This window comes from Mobula hypostoma, chromosome 9 (assembly GCF_963921235.1).
Source record: "Mobula hypostoma chromosome 9, sMobHyp1.1, whole genome shotgun sequence".
Taxonomy (NCBI): domain Eukaryota; kingdom Metazoa; phylum Chordata; class Chondrichthyes; order Myliobatiformes; family Myliobatidae; genus Mobula; species Mobula hypostoma.
Window position 1 is genome coordinate 40,465,760 of NC_086105.1, and position 23,084 is coordinate 40,488,843.

Consider the following 23,084-nt stretch of genomic DNA (forward strand, 5'->3'; position numbering starts at 1 on the left):
GATACATACACAGTGGCCACTGAGTGTTTGTTCATGGTCTTCTGCTGCTGTAGCCCATCCACTTCAAAGTTTGATGTGTTGTGCATTCAGAGATGCTCTTCTGCACACAAGTGTTGTAACACATGGTTCTCTGAGTTACTGTTGCCTTCCTGTCAGCTTGAACCAGTCTAGCCATTCTCCTCTGACCTCGCTCATTAAAAAGGCCTTTGTGCTCACTGAGTGCATTTTTGTTTTTTGCAATATTCTCTGTAAACTCTAGGGACGACTGTGAGTGAAAATCCCAGGAGATCAGCAGTTGCTGAGATACTCAAACTACATCATCAGCCACACAATCATTTCATGGTCATACTCACTTAGAAAATTTTTCTAGAGATTCCAGAGATGAGGGGGTTAGACTATGAGGAGAGATTGAGTTGTCTGGGACTGTACTCGCTGGAATTCAGAAGAATGAGAGGAGATCTTATAGAATCATATAAAATTATGAAAGGGATAGATAAGGTAAAGGCAGGAAAGTTGTTTCCACTGGTAGTTGAGACTAGAACTAGGGGACATAGCCTCAAGATTCGGGGAAGTAGATTTAGGATGGAGATGAGGAAGAACTGCTTTTCCCAGAGAGTGGTGAACCTGTGGAATTCTCTGCCCAAAAAAGCAGTGGGGGCTGTCTCAGTAAATATATTTAAGGCAAGGTTGGATAGATGTTTGCATAGTAGGGGAATTAAGGGTTATGGGGAAAAGGCAGGTAGGTGGAGATGAGTCCATGGCCAGATAAGCCATGAGCTTGTTAAATGGTGGAGAAGGCTTGACAGCCCTGATGGCCTACTCCTGCTCCAATTTATTATGTTCTTATATTCTTCCCCCTTCTGTTGTTTGGTCTGAACAACAACCGAACCTCTTGGCCATATCTGCAAGCTTTTTTGCAATGAGATGCTGACACATGACTAATGCAAATACAGATACTGTATTTGCATTAATGAGCAGATGTACAGTTGTACCCAATAAAGTGACCGCAGAGTGTATGTATAGTTTCGTTTTTGACTGGTGTAATGCAATGCTATTCTAAGTTGCTTCTTTTTGTCCAATCATCAGTTAACTATATCTTATCCAATACCTGGCTGCCCATAACCTATCCTAAGCCTACCTTTGCTTATTAGTATTGACTCTCGATATGAAAGCACTAAAAATAAATTATCCTCATGTTTCTTCTTTTTAAAATCATTTGTATCACAAGTCTTGACTTCAAGTAACCGCTATCTAGCCTCGTCATCTGTGGTTGTTTATTATTAACCTCAGTGTTTAAATATGAGTTAGTACTGTTACTTGCACTGATGCGCTGATTGTTTCAATGAGCCACTGTTAGTGTTGCACATTCTTGCTTATTTCACAATTATTATCATATATCTTACTTCCCAGGTGGTGAAACGTAGAAGGGGTTGAATGTAGAACTAGATTGTTACCTTTGTGAAGAGCAGAAACTCTAGGCTAGATTGGTCGGAAAGCTTATAGATCAACAGTTCATTAAATTTCATCAATTTAAATAGAAACAAAAATCGATACTGCAAGCCTATGGTTTCCTGACCAGCACTGTTCCACCCTGAGTACATTCTACTGGAGAAGTGGACTTGCAGAGCACAGTGAATGAACCAAGAATGCTATCTTCCAGCCAGCAGAAGGAGCAAGAGTATTAAATACTTGCACAGTTAATGCCAAAGGGGAGCCAAGACCCTCCTGCTCATGCAATTAAAAAGTCATTTCTTTGATTGTGAGCTTTGCTTTAACAGATTACCTGTTGCCATGAACATGGGAGGCACAAAAAGCAAAGCTGTAATGCAGAAGAGTTGGATCAATCATTGTGCCTCCTTCTGCACGCTCAGTCAGCTCTCTGAGATAGCAGAGATGACGATGACACCCTCGAACTCCATAGCGTGAACAGTATTCATCCAGCACAAACACCTGTCCGGGGCTAAACCAACCCTGTGGAAAACAGAAGTCCAGGTTATAAGAATGTTGCGATTTAGCATTAATCTTGTCTGCTTCAAGCTGATATTTTATCAACTTTACAGTAAGATTGAAACAACGCTATAATGAAAAAAGATATTTAATTTTTTGAATGATTCTCCAAATTACTTGTGAACTATTCCTGGATTATTAATACACTTGAAACTTTAATACAGTAACCAATGGGATCTTTGGAACATCAACACTGACATTGACCTTACTGTTTCTGCACTGTTAATTCACAGATACTGTATAATGCATCTCAGCATTACACAGGGGGTGCATTTCTAGAAAACTATCTCTATTGTGATTTTCCATAATATAAACCAAATTGGCAAGATTTGTTGTTTCTTTCACATGTTGTATTTACCTAGTTATTTTTTTCTCTCTCACACAAATTCTCTGAGAGTAAATTTTTATTCCACATCGTAAATTTTTGGTAATGGTTTCTAAGTTCCATTAAGGGAGAAATTCTATTACCCCAAATGCCAAAAATGCTGCATTTAACAAAACTGATAACAAAACCAAAGATGGAAATAATGGAACAGGTGGTCAGGGACAAGTTTTCTAGAAATGTTTCATAGACTAAATGTTGCTGATATAGTACAGATATTTAATTTTGTTGATATATTTCACCATGTGATATGACTTGGCTGTTAGGTACGATTGAAGATCCCAACATGGCATGCTGCTTCAGGATAATGTCACCCAAGTGAATTCCATTGAAGGTCTATCAGGTAGAACAGACCTCATTGCACTGTTTTCCAGAAGACCTGGTGAGCTCTCCCTGGTACCCAGAGCACAACTTATACGGGAGGAATATATGATCTCCAATACTTTATTGCTGTGGAATAATATAGCTGCCACGTTAACATTGTAGACAGTACTCTGGAGCAGGAGTTCCCAACCTTTTTTATGCCATGGACCAATACTATTAAGCAAGGGGTTTGTGGACACCTGGTTGGGAACCCCTGCTCTAGAGATTATGCAATTACAATATGTGAGAAGTGTTTTGTCCCTGCTCAGGCACACGGAGTTGTGAAGGGTGACTGCTGCAGAACCTTTAATGGATAGTCCCACACTTTACCCAAAAATTTAAGATACTATCTTTGTCATGGGTACAAAAGAATCCTTCTTGTTTGAAAATGTAAAGCACGATATTTCCATTGGAAAACTTCATATATCAGCATTGCAACAGATAATCTTTGAGTTAAGTGCATGAGTTACACAAGACTGGTGATCTATATAAAAAAAACTTCAAATATTTACCATTCTGTGGCTCACTTGGAGACTAGAAACTTCCATTTACCTGCATTCTTCACTTCAGAATATTGTGAATGTCTAGAGTACAAGGACAGATTCCCAACTCCCATTCTGCCAGTATTTTCTGTCCTTGAATATTAAAAAGGGCTGCAGAGAATTCTGAACAAAAGCCATTTCTTGGCTGTAAATGACCCATTAGAGAATAAAACTGTTCATAAACCTTTTGGCTTTGTTCAGAAATTCTCTCTGGTTCCACACTCTCTGAGGTGACCTGTGCAAAAGCCAACAGACCTTCTTTAGATTCCTCCAAAAATGGGTGCCTGATCATGAAGACTGAAGCAGGAAATGTGAAAGCAGCCCCATACAATCCATATGTGCCTGTAAATCACCGACCCCAGAGAAGATTATCAACAAACCTATCTCCTTTACCATGTACATACAACATTCAAAAAAGGAAATCTGGATTGCATCATATAAAGAAATTCCAGTACTGTATTGACAATTAACTTGTAATTCAAAATAAGTTCAAACATAAAATTTGAATCTCAAACCAAAGAAAAAAATCTGGAACTTTTTGTGCAGCAGTTTTTCTTATCTGTAAGCACAGCCTGGCTTAATGGGTATGGCCCATAATCCAGCCTTTTGCAGCTTTTCACATTCCTTTGTTTATATTCTCACTTTCTAGCTCCCTTCAGCTCAAAGTTTCTGTTCACTTTCCTTCTCTCTTTAACATACTATTGCATGGCATGACCTCTACAACAGAAATATTCCCTTGATCCAGTCCAACATTCTCTTTCACTTAAAACTGACTGACTTTCACTGTTTCCCTGTTCCAATGCTCTTTGACCCAAAACGCCAACTCTGCTTTTCTTTCCGCAAGATGCAGCCTGATTGACAGAGTTTTCCAGTACTTTCTATTTTTATTTAGATTTTCAACAATTGATTTGATTTCCCTTTACTGGGACATCATACGCCAAGCCATCTAGATAAATTCTCTGGGATAAAAAACATTAGATAAAAGGCAGAAAGATTAAATTTTCCTGAGGAAAATAAAAAGAAATTTTAAGTTTTGAGTATTTGCATAACATATACTTTTTAAAAAAGTGGTGTCCATTGTGTTCTATGTGTAAAATGTTTCCAAAGTACTCTAGACCTTCGATAATCATTTATTAATTTGAAACTGAGTCTATTTTATCCAATGAATTCCAGCCTTGACAAAACAATGACTAGCTCTTTGTCTGGGAAAAGAACACAAAGAAAAAAAATATCACAAGCATCAGAATATTTATACCAGGTACAAAAGAGACAAAGATGCAACATGTACTCATGTTATCGCTACCATTGATGCTCATGTGGGCTAAATGCCACATTTCCAATTGGACCATTAACTGTGGCATGGTAACAATTGACATTGAGTAAAAACACAATCAACACCCATATGCGACCAATAAAGCTGCCTCTGTAATTTCTTTCTCTATATGCCAAAGGCAGAAGGAGAGAAGGAAAGAATATTTTTCAGCTTTTTCAGTAGGAATGTACTGAATTAAGAACTTTCAACATTCAAGCCTTTAACAAAAGAATCAATCATTTAACCAAATGTTGTATTGCACTAGAAAATATTTTATTCAAACATGATGCAGATGTGAAACATTTGTTACAAAGTGGAGAAGTACAAGAGGCCATTGGTATGAACACCGGAAAGCTACCTCACTTGCAAAGTGGAAGTTGTGGATTAAACTTGAATCACAGCGGGATGCTCAACAGCTGCGGCAGGGCTTGAATGCCATCACATCCTATAAAGCTAAACCAAGCAACATAATGACAACAATCTTTTGCTCCCAGATGAGCTCAATGACATTTATGCTTACTTTGAGCAACAGAACATGGTGGCGCCATCAGAAATCCACACACTCCCCAACAATCATGTGATTTCAGTCTCTGAGGCCAACGTGTGAGCATCACTGCGGAGGATGAATCGACAGAAAACATCTGGTCCAGATGGTGTACCTGGTCAAGTACGCAAGACTGTGCTAATCAACTGGGTGGAGTGCTCACAGACAACGTCAACCTCTTGCTTCGGCAGTCTGAGGTACCTACCTGCTTCAAGCAGGCTTCAATCATACACCCTATTCTCGTTATATGCGGGGGATACGTTCCTAGAAGTCAACGCATAATATGAAAATGCATAATGTGAATAATTATTTAAATAGAGAAAATAGGGATACTTTCTGGAAGGTTTCCTAAATGTGTTTTATCTGTAATTTATTCACATTTTCATACCAATATGACACAAAAGCAGTACCACAAGGCAACATTCATATTACATTTCATCAATTTAAGGTAATATTCAATGTAATAAATCATAGAAAGTTCACATACTAGGGTGTACAGTACTCACCAACAGTGGATCTCCAGGAGATGAGTGGTTGTTGTGGTGTCGGACAGCTTTACATGGATGAGGTGGATGGTTGTGTGTCGTCAGGATCATCAAGGACAGCAAGGGGTGAAGGAAGACTCACGGAACTCTCAGTACTGCTGGCAGCAGGAGATGACACTGGTTTGAAGAAAGTGGTGAGGGTTGTTTGCTTGGCAGCATTTTGTTTTTCAGCATAAATTTGCTTGTAGGGAAGAAGGCTTGACTGCAGAGAATGACTGAAATGCTGACTCCGTTCTAAACTTGGGTCCATGTCCATCGCCATTTGTGCCAATTGTTCCACAGCCTTAAAAAATTCTGCCAGTTGCTTCACCATAGAATCCTTCACCTGCTACTCGACACTTTCTTCTTCATCGTTATCATCTTCAGTCTGAGTTAAACGCAGAAGGTCATCCACACTTAATTCTTCATCATGAGAATCCAGGAGTTCTACCATGTCAGCAGTCTCAAGATCTGAGAATCCTTCCCCACCAATTTTACAGCTCAGATGCACACAATCCTGGACAGCTGCAGTAAAAGCAGGAAACTCCTTGAGGGTGTGCACACACTCCACCCAAATTGATTTCCACGCCCCATTGAGAGTGGAAGACTTGACCTCTTTCTAGGGTTCATCAATGTTGTTGATGGCATGTCTGATGTTGGAGGACATCCACCATTCCCTCATCGTTGGTAAACTGGGATTTTCAAAATCGTCTGTTGCTTGAATGTGGATCTATGCCTTGAATGTGGATATCATACCTTGGTTAAGTGGTTGAATCAGCGATGTTGTGTTAGGCGGCAGGAAACGCACTGTTATGTTAGGATGAATGTTGTCCAAATGTTTAGGATGGGCTGGCGTATTGTCAAGCAATAAAAGAACTTTAAAGGCAAGATTGTGTTCCCGGCAGTAGCATTCAACCTCAACAGCAAAATGATTAGCAAACCAAACTTCAAAGATTTGACCAGTGACCCATGCTTTCTTGTTAGCTGCCCAGTGGACAGGAAGCATATTCTAACTCAAACCCTTAAGAGCACAGGGGTTTAGTGAATGATAAACTAAGAGAGGCTTCATCTGACAGTCTCCTTCGGCATTGGAACACATAAGCAAAGTCAATCTATCTTTTGCTGCCTTGAAACCTGACGCAGATTTTTCATCCTTACTTATGTAAGTGTGTTTCAGCATACGCTTCCAAAAAAGCCTGGTCTCATCTGTATTAAACACCTGCTTTGATGTGATGCCTAACTCAGCTATCATAGCCCACAACTGCACAAGGTAGCATCCCAGAGCTGTGTTACCTTCACCTGATGCCGCCCTGTTTATAATTTCCAACTTTTTTTCAAGTGTTGAAGCAGTTCTCTGCTGCTTGGCTGATGGCCCAGGAATTGACATCGGACGCTTGGGAGGCATAGTTAAATATTTCAAGCACAAAATCGCTGCACCGTAGTTAAAAACAACAAAAGTTTAAGAGCGCAAGATCACACATCCACACCTTGCCAAAACCAATGCGAGACTGGCGGGAGTGAGACTATGAGGCCCGTGCATGTGACTTGTATTGGCGAGAAAACAGTGTTTCTCGTCCCAACAGTGAGACTGTGAGGCGTGCACACGTGACTTGTATTGGTGGGAAAGCAGTGCTCTTTGCATAACTGTGAGCTTTGGACACATAAGGAGAAGTTGGTAGAAATCGGTTCCTCGCATAACTGTGAATCCACATTGTCTGAAGACGCATATAACGAGGATAGGGTGTACTGGTGCCCAAGAGGAACACGATAACTAACGCCAATGACTATCACAGAGAAGCATTTACATCCAGTGTTTTGAAGTGCTTTGAGAGGTTGGTCATAATGAGTATCAGCTCCTGCCTGAGCGGTGACTTGGACCCACTCCAATTTTACCAACCATCAAAACAGGTCAACACAAGATGCTATTTCATTGGCTCTTATCTCAGATCAGGAACATTTGAGCAAGGAAGGTACATACCTCAGGATGCTCTCCATTCAATACAGCTCAGCATTCAACACTATCGTTCCCTCAAAACTAATCACTAATCTCCAAGACCTGGGCCATGATACCTCTCTGTGCAACTGGATCCTCGATTTCCTCACTTGCAGACCGCAGTCATTTTGGATTGGCAACAACATCTCCTTCACAATCTCCACCAGCAGAGGCACACCACAGGGCTGTGTGTTTAGTCCCCAGCTCCACTTACTTTATACTTACAACTGTGTGGCTAAGTGCAGCTCCAATGCTGTATTTAAGTTTGCTGGTGACACCACAGTTGTTGGCCAAATCAAAGGTGGTGACAAATCAACGTACGAGAAGCATAACGAAAATCATGTTGGGTGGGGCCACAACATCATCGTCTCACTCAATGTCTGCAAAACCAAAGAGTTAATTGTTGGCTTCAAAAGGAAGAAGCTGGAAGTCCATGAGCCAGTCTTTATTCGGGTATTGGATGTGAAGAAGGTCAATAACTTTAAATTGCTTAGCAACACACACAAAATGCCCAGCAGGTCAGGCAGCATCCATGGAAATAAATAAGCAGTCGGTGTTTCAGGCTGAAATCCCTCTTCGGGACTGGAAAGGAAGGAGGAAGACATCAAAATAAAAAGGTGGGGGAGGGGAAGGAGGGTAGTTAGAAGGTGGTACGTGAAGCGGGGGAGAAGGAAATATAAATGACAGGAAGGGAAGGAATCTGATTGGAGAGGAGAGTGGACCATAGGAGAAAGTGGCACCAGGGGGAGGTGACTGGCAGGTGAGAAGTGGTAAGAGGCCAAAGATGGGAACAATAGAAGAGAGAAGGGGGAAGGAAAAATCTATATTTATGTCATCAGGTTGGAGGCTACCCAGATGGAATATAAGGTGTTGCTCCTCCACCCTGAGGGTGACCTCAATGTGGTACAAGAGGAGGCCGTGGACCAACATGTCGGAACAGGAACAGGAATCGGAGTTAAAATGTTTGGCCACCAGGAAGTTCTGCTTTTGGCGGATGGAGCGGAGGTGCTCACAAAGCGGTCCCTCAATTTACAATGGGTCTCACCAATGTAAAGCAGGCCAGATCGGGAGCACCGAACACAACAGATTGAACCCAGCAGATTAGCAAGTGACGTGGTGCCTCACTGGGAAGGACTGCTTGGGGTCTGACTGGAGCTGAGGGAGGAGGTGAATGGGCAGGTGTTGCACTTTGGCCACTTGCAGGGTTAAGTTCTGGGAGGGAGATTAGCGTGGTGGGTCAAATGGATAAGGGAATCACTGAGGGAGTGTTCCCTGTTGAAATTTAGGGGAAGGGGGAGAAATAAAGATAAGCCTGGTCGTAGGATCCCCTTGGAGATGGTAGAAGTTACGTAGAAACTTGTGTTGGATGTAGAGGTTCATGGGGTGACAGGTAAGGACAAGGAGTACTCTATCACTGTTAAGGCCGTGGGAAGATGGGGTGAGCACGGATGTCAGGGAAATGGAGGAGATGCGAGTGAGGACAGCATCAATGGTGGAGGAAGGGAAACACCATTCTTTGAAGAAGAACATCACTGATGTCCTGGAAAGGAAAGCTGCATCTTGGGAACAGATGCGGCAGAGATGACGGAACTGAGAAAAGGAAACAGCATTTTTACAGGAGATTGGGTGGGAAGAGGTATCGCCAAGGTAGCTGTGGGAATTGGTAGGTTCATAAAAGATTTCGGTTGACAGCTTTTTGCCAGAGAAGCAGACAGAGAAATCATGAAAGGGGAAGGAGATGATACAAATATACCAAGTGAATTTAAGGACAGGGTGAAAGGTAAAGGCAAAGTTGATGAAATTGCCAAGCTTAGCATGGGTGCATGAAGCAGCACCAATGCTGTGGATAATGCAGCAGGAGAAGAGTTGGGAAGCGTTACCTGGGAAGGCTTGGAGAATGGACTGTTATATGCAGCTAGCAAAAAGACAGGCATTGCTGGATCCCTTGCAGGTGCCTATAGCTACCCCAAGTCTAGAGAAATTGGGAGGAGCCGAGGGAAAAATTGTTGAGGGTGATCATCAGTTCTAGAGAAATGCACAAAATACTGATGACTCCAGATGAAGAGGTTTACAGAATAAGATGTGCTAAAAGATAAAAACAACAGGCCTTAAACAAGATATCAAGAAACTTCCAATTGGAAATGGAGCTTCATGATATTGTTGGGAACATTTGAAAACATCTTACAGCCAACAAAAATACTTTTTTTTTGAAGTGTGGTCACCAATATCATGTGGGAAATGCTGTCAGAAATTGGTGCACCACCTAAAGCAATGTAATACTGATTAAATTATCTGGTTTTCTACCTTAGAGGTGTGAGCTAAATATCACAGGGGAGAAATTTCCCAGTCCTCTTCAAAATTTTCCACATGATCTTTGGTGCAAACTACAGTGAGGCAAGGGTTAAAGGTAACGTCCAGGCAAGAATAGCCTGTGGTAGTTGTAGTCAAGTGAGACATTTGAAGTGAGACCACCGAGGACATCTCTGCTTACTATAGATGAGAAACATAGGGTTGTCTATGGCTGTGTGTACTCAAGCCAGATGGGTGAAGCCTCTGTACTGAGATTTTTCTATAAAGGTCTTCCAAAATAGCTTTTGGGGTGCTGGAGACAGGTGAGATAGGAATAATGGAAGGATGTGAAACACACCCAACAACTATGGGACAATTGTTTTACTAATTCAAAATTATCATCTGTTTAATATCATCATATTAAACTAATATGGCAGGGCGATGGGAACCAGTATGATCGAGCTGAGGATGAGCCAGCAGGATTACAAGTAGATGATGGTAGTAATAAGGAAGGATAAGCCAATGACTGGGTACAAATGAAGATAGAACAAAGAGTTAAGTTGCACCACAGAGGCAAAATTCATAGGGGTAAAGAATGCAGGACTGAAGGTGCTGTATTTAAATGCGTCTAGTATTCGGTATAATGTGGATGAACTCGTGGCACAATTTAGAGATTGTTCAGTATGACGTTGTGGGATTCACTGAGTCATGGCTGAAAGAAGGTCATAGTTGGGAGCCTAATATCAATGGATATACTTTGTATTGAAAGGACAGGCAAGAAGGCAGAGGCGATGGTGTGGCTTTGTTGGTAAGAGATAGAATTACATCTTTAGAAAGAGGTGACATTGGGTCAGAGAATGTCAAACCTTTGTGAGTGGAGTTAAAAAACTGCAAGGATAAATAAAAACATTATGGGAATCATACATAAGCCTCCAAATAGTTGCCAAGATGTGGGACTGAGATTGCAAAGGGAGCTAGAAAAGATATGTAATAATACAGGTGTCCCCTGCTTTTCGAATGTTCGCTTTACAAAACCTCGCTGTTACGAAAGACTTACATTATTTACCTATTTTTGCTAACAGAAGGTATTTTCACTGTTACGAGAAAAGGCAGCGCGCGAAAAAAGCAGCGCACGAGAAAAAGGCAGCGCACACCCCAAGCAGCCAAACTTCTCCCATGGAACTGCATTCTAGCCGGCATTGCTTAGACACGTGCCTGTGAGCAGCCATTAGCAAGGTGAGTTCTAAGGTATCGGAAAAGCCTAAAAGAACTCGTAAAGGTGTTACACTTAGCATAAAACTAGACATAATCAAGCGTTTTGATTGTGGTGAACGAAATAAGGACAAAGTGAGTTTGGCTTGTGGCTTATGGAAGTTGAAGAAGATGATGTTGAAGAGGTTTTGGCATCCCATGACCATGAACTGATAGATGAAGAGCTGATGCAATTGGAAGAGGAAAGGATGACAATCGAAACTGAATGCAATAGTGAAGGGACCGAAAGTGAAGACATCCAGGAACTGAACGTGAAGCAACTGCGTGAGATTTTCGCTGCAATGATTGCAGAAAAGTACGACTTTAATTTTGAAAGGGTACGTAGGTTTAGGGCATATTTGCAGGATGGTTTGAGTGCTTACAAAGAACTGTATGACAGAAAAATGCACGAGGCTAAGCAGTCAAGCATACTGTCGTTTTTCAAGCCTTCCACATCAGCCACAGCAGATGACCAACCTTGACCTTCGACATCGAGGCAGCCAGACATAGAAGAAGATGACCTGCCTGCCCTGATGGAAACAGACCACGATGAGATGACACCCCAGTATCCCACCACCCCAACCCCTGGGCTGCAGACCGATACATTGCCAATTGCGTTGCCTCTGATCTGGGCTGACATTTACATGCCGGGCAGCATCTAATTAATTAGCTTGTTTATTTCGGCTTTTTTCTTAAAGATGTGCTGGGTGCATCCCAGCTACTGCTGCATTCTCTGCAGATCGGTATCGGTTCGCTGCCCAGAGGTTGGGGACCACTGCAACACCCCAACCTCCGACGACTCAGCCTAAGACACCACCATCAGTGTGCTCGGTGCTGACTTCTCGATTCTGCTAAGTGATACTACACTGTGCAGACCATTATCTAAATGGAGAGAAAATTCAAACATCAGAGGCAGAAAGGGACTTAGGAGTCCTTGTGCAAGACTTCCAGAAGGTCAATTTATAGGTTGAGTCTGTAGTAAAGAAGGCAATTGCTATGTTGGCATTCATTTCAAGGGGAATAAAATATAAAAACAAGGCGATAATGCTGAGGCTTTATAAGACACTGGTCAGGCCGCACTTGGAGTATTGTCAACAGTCTTGGGCCCCATATCTCAGAAAACACATGTTGTCATGGAAAGAGTCAAGAGGATCTTCATGAGGATGATTCCAGGAATGAAGGGGTAACACTTGGGGAGCATTTGGCAGCTTTGGGTCTGTACTCACGGGAATTTAGTAGAATGCGGGGTGTGGGGGGGGGGGAGTGCTAATCTCATTGAAACCTACCAAATGTTGAAAGGACTAGATAATGTGGATGTGGAGATGTTTCCTATGGTGGAGGTGTCCAGAACTAGAGGACACAGCCCCAAAATTGAGGTGCAATGCTTTAGTACAGAGATAAGGAGGATTATTTTTTAACCAGAGAGTAGTGATTCTGTGGAATGCTACAGACACCTGTGGGGGCCAAGACCGTGGGTATACTTAAAGCAAAATAGATACTTCCCTGACTGGTCAGGGCATCAAGGCTATGGCGAGAAGGCAAGTGTATGGGGTTGAGTGGGATCCGGGATCAGCCATGATGGAATGACAGAGCAGACTCAATGAACCCTATGGCCTCATTCTGCAACTATGTCTCGTGGTCAGCCTGAAGTTTTGATTCACTTTTTACATCTCTGTTGTGAATGGCCAGTCCTGGGTACGTCTCTAAACTGCAACTGGTGATGAGGCTCTGACTGGGGACTTTCAGAGCTTTGGGGAAAGTGGAGTTACCCCTTAATCATTCATTGCTCCCAGGGCCGCTCTGACCTGGAATGGTAGCACCTGCAAGGGTTCCTGCTCAGGATACGAGCGAAGGCCAACAGCAGATCCGGCAGGTTCAGTAACTGAACTTATGATGGAGAAGGCGGATGAGCTATGACTTCAAATGTCAATGGCTATAGTATAGGTGGATGAACATTTGGGAATAGAAATGGTAATTTCTTTAATTCGCCCAATGGTAGGCAATAGCAAACCACCGTTGCAATTTGCTAAGAAAACCATGGCCAAACTCACAAAATGTATCACACAACAACAGTGTCAAGAGGATCTTCAAGACAATTCTGCAGATGTTTTGCTCGGTAGGGTTGATTCTGGCCAGCAGGAGATCCCTGACCATCATCAAGTTACTGCTCATAAAATTAAAGTAACACGAAAGAAAATTATTGCCACTTGGAATGTAAGAACCCTATATCAAGCAGGACGATTGGACAATGTGATAAATGAAAAGGAAAGACTAAAGATTAACATCATGGGAATTAGCGAAGTTCGTTGGAAAGGCGCTGGAACATGTCAGATTAGAAATAAAACACTAGTTTATTCTTGTGTAACATCCCATACTAATGGAGTAGGAATTCTTATGGATGAAAATATGGCAAAAAGTGTTTTAGGACATTGGGTAATATCAGAAAGAATACTCCTTGTTAGATTCAGAGGACAACCATTTGATTTAGAAATTATACAGGTATATGCACCAACATCAGATGGAACAAATGAAGATATAGGTAAATTCTATGAAGAGCTTGAACAAGCAAAGAATGGACGCAAATCTCAAGATATTGTTATTGTCACGGGAGATCTAAATGTTAAAGTAGGACAAGGTGCTGATGGAAATACCATAGGAAAATTTGGACTGGGGAAAGAAATGAAAGAGGTGAGAAATGGTGCAAGATGAATAATCAGGTCATTATGAATACCTACTTTAAAAACTATCCAAGACGCTTGTGGACCTGGAAAAGTCCAGGTGATAACACTAGAAATCAAATTGACTTTATTACTATAAACCAAAGATTTAGAAACTCAGTGACTCAATGCAAAACATATCCAGGTGCAGACTGTAATAGTGACCATAACCCAGTATTATGTTATGTTAAAGTAAAACTTTAAAAACTAAAGAGGAAAAAACTTGAATAATCCCTTGACTACATGCAGTTATTTAAAGAAGAAAACTTAAGACAAAAATTTACAATTGAAGTAAGGAACAGATTTCAAAGTCTAGAAGTAGAATCTGTTGAAGATGATAGCAATCATGTAGAAATGAAATTTAACTCTCTAAAGGATGCCTTGGTAGAATCAGCAAACTCAGTGATTCCTAAAATAGAAAAAAAGCACAAAGAATAAATGGATGACAAATGAAATCAAAAATCTAATGGAAGAAAGGAGACAGAAGAAAGCAAATCCTATAGAATATAAGTCCTTAGATAAAAAAATTAAAAGCTTATGTCAAAAAGCCAAAGAAGAATGTGAGCAAATAGAAAGAATCCCTATTACTGTTCCAAAAAGGTTACATCAACAAATCAAGATTATCACTGGTAAAAAGCTCCTCTGTTCTTCAGGTGGATGTTTGAAAGTAAAGGACGGTACCATTACCATGGAAAAAGATGAGATTATGAACAGATGGACTGGGTATATTCAGGAATTGTTTGAAGACAATCCAGGCAAAAAACCAGAAATTAAGAAAAACATTGAAGGTCCAAGTATTTTAAAATCTGAAGTTTGCAATGCAATAAGTAAAACAAAGAAAGGAAAGGCAGCAGGTCCTGATGAATTAGTAATAGAACAAATTATAGCCCTTGAAGATTATGGAATTGAAAAGCTTACTGATTTAATCAATGACATTTATGAGACTGGAATAATACCAGAAGAGATGAAAAAATCAGTATTTATCACTCTTCCTAAGAAAGCTGGAGCAATAGAATGTGAATTACATAGGACGGTAAGTTTAATGAGTCATATCACCAAGATACTTCTAAGAATTTTGATGACAAGAGCTAAAAGTAAGATACAAGCTGAAATAGGCAAAGAACAATGTGGTTTTGTGAAAGACAAAGGTACAAGAAACGCAATATTGATGTTAAGGATACTATCAGAACGAGCTATTCAAGTGCAAAAAGATTGTTTTATCGACTACACAAAAACATTTGATAAAGTGAAGCACAATAAGTTACTTGAAATATTACAGAAAACTCTAGATCTAGATTCGATGGACCTCCGCCTAATTAGAAACCTGTACTGGGAATAGTTTTCTGTGAGTGACAGGAGCTGTTTTCCCTGTGCACAAGTAAAATAAATTATATTTGAGCCATTAGAGTGTGTGTGTTCTGGACCCAGTTATCTTAGTTATTTTATTTTTGGCAATGACATCTGCCTGACTGGGAAAGGAAGTTAGGCTCTAATTGAAGATATTATTTAAAGAAACTGTACCTCTAAACAAATGCACAGGTAGCCACAGGCTAAACCATTTGCTCAAATACCTGCTATGCACCTTGAACCAAATACACTCTGAATCAAAAATGAAAATGCTATTTTTAAGTACATCTGTTTTATTTTATATTTGTAAAAAACATATTGTTGCTATCTATCTACTGTCAATGCAATTTTCTAATAAACTTGTTACTGCATATCCTTTGTATGTTAAGCTTTCAAGTGAATCACTAGATGCAACAAATTATTCATTGTCCATCCCCACAGCAAACAAATTCCTCAGAAATTACTTATATTTCCAGAACACAATAAAAAACAATTGTACAATTTTATTCTGACCATTATAAAGCAATATAAATAATTCATGTCTACTTTTGATCACCTCTGGGATCAATCAGCTCTGCATCATAAATCCAGTTTATGGATTTATTTTCTATTTGAAACATCACCCAGCAGATTTTGAGGGACTCTGTTGTTGGTGGTGCTTTCTGTCAGGAGCATATTAGAACAAGGTCCTCTCTGTTCTGTAGGGTGCTCGTAAATGATTCCATAGGATTATTTTAAAGATAAGCAATGGTGGTTGTACTGGAGGCCTGGCCAACATTCCTCCTTAATCAGTAACTGTTGAAGAAATTTCATTGTCATTATGATGCTGCCGCTGTAAAATACTGTTTACTAATTGTTTACAGCAGTTCCCACATTATAACAGTGTCCACACTTTTTTTTCTTTCTTGCCTTGCTTACTATATTGTTCTCCCTTAGTAACCTTACTTGAAGTACAATCTACATACTCAGTGATTCTACATTTTATATATAGTAGGATATTTCAAACTCAAGAAAGGATATTCTTTCAGCCTTTCAGCCCATCATACCTATACTGTGGTATTCTGTAACACAGTTCAACTCCACTCACTTCTCTCTCTCCCCCAACTCCTCTTGAAGTATTTATCTAATTTTTCTTCAAAGGTGAAATAATGTCCAATGAGTTAGACTCCATAGCTCTTCCAATGATTTACAACTATAAGAGAGAACAAATTCTTCCTCAACCCTATCTTAAATGTATGATCCCTTATTCTGAACCTACCATTCCTCATTCTAGATTCATTCACCAGAGGAAACTTCTCAGCATCCGTCCTGTCATATCTAATTAGAATCTTGTATGTTTCAATAAGATTTTTCTAAACACTAATGAGGAAGTCCAACCTTGTCAGCCTTATTTCAAAGGACAACTCTTTCATTGCCAAAATTAGCCCACTGAACTCAAACACCCTGTATTGTTGTTACAAGAATTTCATACTTTACCTCTATACCCCTTGCAATTAAGGCCTATTTTCCATTGCGTTCTAATGTAACTGCACACAAGTAAACTTGTTTCAGAAGTTTCTGCAATATAGCACCCTATATTATCTTTTCACAACTTTTGTATTCTATCTACTGAGGCTAATAAGCTCCAGTTTATACTACACCTACCAGATTTTAGCCCACTCATGTGATCTATCTATACCCAACAACAGATCTTGCTTTGCTGTAGGCATATTGAAGGTATATTTAACTCTAATACACATAGTTCCTTCACCCAAGGCCTTTATGTAGACTGTTACCCTAGCACAATTCACAATGATACCCCAGCAGTAGTCAATGTGGAAAATTATCTAAACTGTTTTATTGTCAGATAGTCAATTTGCAAATTCTACAAACTTTTATTTTTTTATTTGATATTCTATCAAACACCTTTTTAAAATGTTACTCTTCAACGAGACACCTTGAGTGGCTCAGCAACAGCCCAGGCAAGGAAGTCAAATGAAATTCGATGCACGGTCACACAAAATAATCCAACTCACTCTTACTCTTTTCTCTCCATTTTCTATTTCATGTAAGTGGATAGCGAACATAGTGCAAGAATGTCCAATTGCACATGAACTCATTTGGCCATTCAAAGGCTTCTTTTCCCCTGTTACACCTGTATGTTCAATTAAATACCTTTCTATAAGTCTTCGTACCTGAAGCTGTTGTATTTTTGCCAAGAAACTGCAGGAGATTAGCTATGAAATCATCTAAAATGTCAATGTATGTGTAATCTTTCCCTATAAATATGTTAATTTTCATAATAACATAGAATTTAAATATAATTTCAGTAAGATTAAATAGCACTGGTAAAGAATCCTGTTTAGCTATTCATAAACTTAAGTGGAATCCAAACATTCTGCACAGTAAACCGCAGAGTGTCTGCTATGACACAATCAGAGTTTTATAGAATAGTGTCAAAGGTAACCATAAGACACAGTGCCTTGAAAAAGTATTCATCCCCCAAAATAAATAGGTATTATAACCAGAGATTTTGATCATTTTAACTAAGAATGTTTTTTTATTTGTGTGTCACATGCTCTTTTTTCTCCCCACCCCCCACCCCCATAGTAGAGCCCAAAAATCAGGGGAAATTGTAAAGCACAAAGAACTAAAAATTCAAAAATTGATACGTCAGCAGATCAAAAGTGTTCATCCCCCTTTTCTCAGTACTTATCTGAATCACCTCTCATAGCTATTACAGCCGGTAGCCCTTTCCGATAAATAAGTCTCTATTAGCTTTGCCCGAAGTGATGGAGCAAGGTCTGCCCATTCCTCCTTGCAAAATTGCTTGAGTTCTGCTAGGATAGTTGGGGAGTGACAGTGGGCAGCAATTTTGAGGTCTTTCCGGATGTTCATTGGGTTAAGATCAGGACTCTGACTGGGCCACTCGACGACATCAATTATTTTCATTTAAAGCAACTCCACGATTGCTCTGGCAGTGGTTATTGTCCTGCTGAAGGACGAACTTCCTCCCCAGATTAAGCTTTCTGGCAGAGGCTGGCAGGTTTTTATCCAGGATCTCTCTATATTTAGCAGCATTCATCTTCCCTGACTCGACTTTAAGTCCCTGCTGCTGAAAAGCATCCCCATAGCATGATGCTACCTCCACCATACTTTACAGGAGGGTTGGTGCACCTGACTGATGCACAGTATTAGATTTATGCCACACGTACCACTTAGTGTTGAGGCTAAAAAGTTCCACTGCAGTCTCATCAAACGACAAGACCTTCTTCCACAGCTTTACGGTGTCTTCTAAGTGACACTTTGTAAAGTCTTTACGTGCAAGGATATGCTTTTATTTAGCCAAGGCTTCTTCCTTGCCATTCTTCCATATATACCCTTTATGTGCAAGGCCTTAGAGACTGTGGGGCCAGGAATTTCATCCCCATTTGCAGCCACTGACTTCTGCAGCTCAATCAGAGTGGTTTTTGGTGTCACAGTAGTGTCTCTTACAAGTGCCATACTTCTGTGGCAACTAAGTTAAAATGGGTGACCTGATCTCGGCAGCATGGCTGTGGTTTCATATCTTTTCCACTTTTTCATGATGCACTGAAATGAGCTCTGAGGTATGTTCAATGCCATTGAGATGGTCTTGTACCCTTCTCCAGATTTGTGCTTTACTATTATCGTTTCCCTAAATTGTCATGAATGCTCTTTTGTCTTCATTAGCGTTTGATCTGTTGAAAATCTATCATACGTATGGATCTTACAGGTAGAGGTAGTATTTACAGTAATCTTATGAATACATTGAAAACAGGTGATCCTCCAATTTTCTACATCAGCAATTTGGTTGAGTTGGTTAGGTAATATATTGCTGCTGAGGAAAGTTAGTGTAGTAGTAACAAAGATCTTGACCTACTTCTCACCTCTTGAAATTAATGCTAACATTGCATTTACCTTCCTCACCACCAACTCTACCTGCAAGTTAACCTTCAGGGTTTTCTGCACAAGGACTTGTAAGTCCCTTTACGTTTCACATTTTTGGACTTTCTTCCCATATAGAAAATAGTCTGCACATTTATTTCTACTACCAAAGTGCATGAACATGCATTTTCCAACATCGTATTTCATTTGCCACTCTCTTGCCCATTCTCCTAATTTGTCTAAGTCCTTCTGCAGCCTACCTGTCCCTCCACCGATCTTCACATCATCTGCAAACTTGGCAACAAAGCCATCTATTCCATCATCTAAATCATTGATATACAGCATAAAACGCAGTCCCAACACCCCTGTGGAACACCACTAGTCACTGGCAGACAGCTAAAAAAGGATTCTTTTATTCCCACTCACTGCCTCCTACCAATCAGCCAATGCTCTTAACCATGCCAGTAGCTTTCCTGTAATGCCATGATTTCTTAACTTGCTAAGTAGCCTCATGTGTGGCACCTCATCAAAAGCCTTCACAAAGTCCAAATATACAACATCCACAACAACCCCTTTATCTATCCTACGTGTAATCTCCTCAAAGAATTCCAACAGGTTCATCAGTCAAGAGCTTCCCTTAAGAAAACCATGTTGACTTTGTCCTATCTTGTCCCGGGTCACCAAATATTCCATAACCTCATTCTTAACAATTGACTCCAACACCTTCCCAACCACTGAGGTCAGGCTAACTGCTCTGTAATTTCCTTTATACTGCCTTCTCCTTTCTTTGTATATCTGTACACTTGTAATGCTATGGTGGCACTTTAATTTCCTTTGGGAACAGTGAAGTATCTATCTATTTAACAGAATAGACAAATAACCAATATGCAAAAGACAACAACCTGCAAATTGAAAAAGAAAAAGAAATAATAATAATAATAAATAAACAAACAATAACTATCGAGAACATGAGATGAAGGGTCCTTGAAAGTGGGTCCATAGGTGGTGGGAACAATTCAGCAAAGGGGCAACTGGTTGCGTGCAGTTATCCCCATGTGTTCAAGATCCTGATGGTGAGGGGTAATAACTGTTCCCGAACTTGGTAGTGTGAGTCCTGAGTCGCCTGTACCTGATGGCAGTAGGGAGAAGAGAGTATGACCTGGGTGGGGGAGGTCCCTGACGATGGGTGTTGCTTTCCTGCAACAGCAATCTGTGTAGGTGTGTTCAATGGTGGGAAGGCTTTATCTGTGATACACTGGGCCACGTCCACTACTCTTTGCAGGATTTTCTGTTCAAGGCCATTGGTGTTTCCCTATCAGGCTTTGATATAACCAGTCAATACACTCTCCACTACACATCTATAGAAATTTCTCAAAGTTTTAGGTGTCATGCTGAATCTTCAGAAACTTCTAAGGAAGTAAAGGTGTGGCCATACTTTCTTCGTAATTGCGTTTACATGCTGTGGTCCCAAGACAGGTCCTCTGAAATGATAACTCTGAGGAATTTAAAGTTGCTGACTCACTCCACTTCTGCTCCCCCGATGAGGACTGGTTCATGAACCTGTGGAGTTCTCCTCCTAAATCAGCACCTTGGTTTTGTTGACATTGAGTAAGAGGCTGTTGTTATGGCACCACTCAGCCAGATTTTCGATCTCCCCCCATATGCTGATTTGTCACCACTTTTGACCTGGCCAATGACAGTGCTGTCATCAGCAGACTTACATATGGCATTGGAGCTGTTCTTAGTCATACGTGTAAAGTGAGTAGACCGGTGGGGGGCGGGGAGGGGGGAGCTAAGCACATAGCCTTATGGTACACCTGTGCTGATGTAGATTGTGATCACATCTATAACAACAGAATTTAGCACTGAAGGATGTCCTTGGTCCCAGCAATTAACTTGCAGTACATCAATCTTTAGTTAGGTTGTTGGGGCCCGAAGTGAGGGATGGGCCAGTTCAGATCGCTGTTCCACCAGTGCGCTCAGAACTGAACTATGTATTAGACCATGGGACTCACTTTACAGATGCCAGTTCAGAAAGCTATTTGTTTGCAGTTATTGTTTACATGGTGTTTTTTTTTCTCTGCAAATTGGGTGTTTGATGGTCTTTTTTTTAAAGGGTTATTTTATCTTTTTATGGGTTCTTTTTTTAGCATGATGTGCTTTTATTCTTTGTACATATATGGTTTCTTTGTTTCGCGGCTGCATGTTAAAGGAGACAAATCTCAAGGACGTATAGTTGCTGTCTGGCCTGCTGTGTTCCTCCAGCATTTTATGTGTGTTGTTTTGAATTTCCAGCATCTGCAGATTTTGTGTTTGTGGTTGTCTAATGTATACATACTCTGATAATAAATGTACTTTCAATTATCCAAGGTGCCTCAGAGAGATGGCAAATCCTGCCTGGCCCAGGACTAGCAAGCGTAGCAAAGCTAATTGCGGAACAAGCTGAAGAACATATTGGCCTATATTTTTCAACCAATGCTGAAAATATTTCCACTAATCTCAAAGAAACTTGCCTGCAAAGCCCTAGCAATTCCTGATGCATGGATTTCATTTACTTTGGCATGAGTTTACCTCAGATATCATGATGAGGTGACTACCGACATCCAGCCAGTGTGATGTCATCAAATTGGCTAAACAGCTAATTACTTTCAAAAATCATCACAAACAGCAACTAAAAAGCAAAATTTTATTTAACGTTCATAATGGTCTGAAGTAAAGTTTTTAAATCCATGAAGTTAAAGTAGAAGATGAAATATCATAAATAACCTTTAAAAGTTAAAGAAATGTCTACTTGAAGAAATTACAATCCACACAAAGTTTTAATTATGATCAGAGAGAGTGATGAACTATAACTATAGCTTTGTACATCTCGTGCAATGGAGTACACTATTTTCAGAATTTAAACAATGAAATTAGTTCCCAAAGATCTTGTCAGCTCATTGAAAAATATACAGAAAATTGCACCGTGTGGAAAGCATCAGATCATTAAAGGAAACTACTGGATTTATTTGTAAAACCACACTTTTGAGTGTTCAAGATGTCATTGTCATATTTCTTCCAATGTAAAAGAGAACACTAGCAACCTTATGTTTAATTCTCTTTGCAGTTTTTTTAAAAAAAAGATTAGATTGATCTGTCACATATACATTGAAACGTGCAATAAAATTTGTCATATTGCATCAAATCCAGTCAACGAGGATTGTGTTGATAAGCCTGTAAATGTCACCACATATCTGGCACCAACATACCATGCCCACATCTGACTGAGCCTAACCCATATGCCTTTGAAATATGGGAGGATACCAGAGCATGTGGGGAAAGCCCATGCGGTCATGAAGAGGACTTACAGGCTGTGATGGGAATTGACCCCCAAACATACAGCCAATGCTGTAAAGCATTGCACTAATCATTACGTTACTGCTTTTGACAAGGTCCCACACAGGAGATTAGTGTGCAAACTTAAAGCACACGGTATTGGGGGTAAGGTATTGGTGTGGGTGGAGAATTGGTTAGCAGACAGGAAGCAAAGAGTGGGAATAAATGGGACCTTTTCAGAATGGCAGGCGGTGACTAGTGGGGTACCGCAAGGCTCAGTGCTGGGACCCCAGTTGTTTACAATATATATTAATGACTTGGATGAGGGAATTAAATGCAGCATCTCCAAGTTTGCGGATGACACGAAGCTGGGTGGCAGTGTTAGCTGTGAGGAGGATGCTAAGAGGATGCAGAGTGACTTGGATAGGTTGGGTGAGTGGGCAGATTCATGGCAGATGCAAGTTAATGTGGATAAATGTGAAGTTATCCACTTTGGTGGCAAAAATAGGAAAACAGATTATTATCTGAATGGTGGCCGATTAGGAAAAGGGGAGGTGCAACGAGACCTGGGTGTCATTATACACCAGTCATTGAAAGTGGGCATGCAGGTACA

At 40.4% G+C, this 23,084-nt stretch overlaps 1 protein-coding gene across 10 annotated transcripts in view; it reads right to left on the reverse strand.

The window, feature by feature from the left end:
• cadps2 (Ca++-dependent secretion activator 2) overlaps positions 1 to 23,084 on the reverse strand; it is a 725,177-nt gene that overhangs the window by 193,884 nt on the left and 508,209 nt on the right. For all 10 annotated transcript variants that reach the window (XM_063058146.1, XM_063058145.1, XM_063058142.1 and 7 more), the window contains exon 13: positions 1,784 to 1,971. In XM_063058146.1, the coding sequence (XP_062914216.1) occupies positions 1,784 to 1,971 (188 nt within the window). The remainder of the gene's footprint in view (positions 1 to 1,783; positions 1,972 to 23,084) is intronic.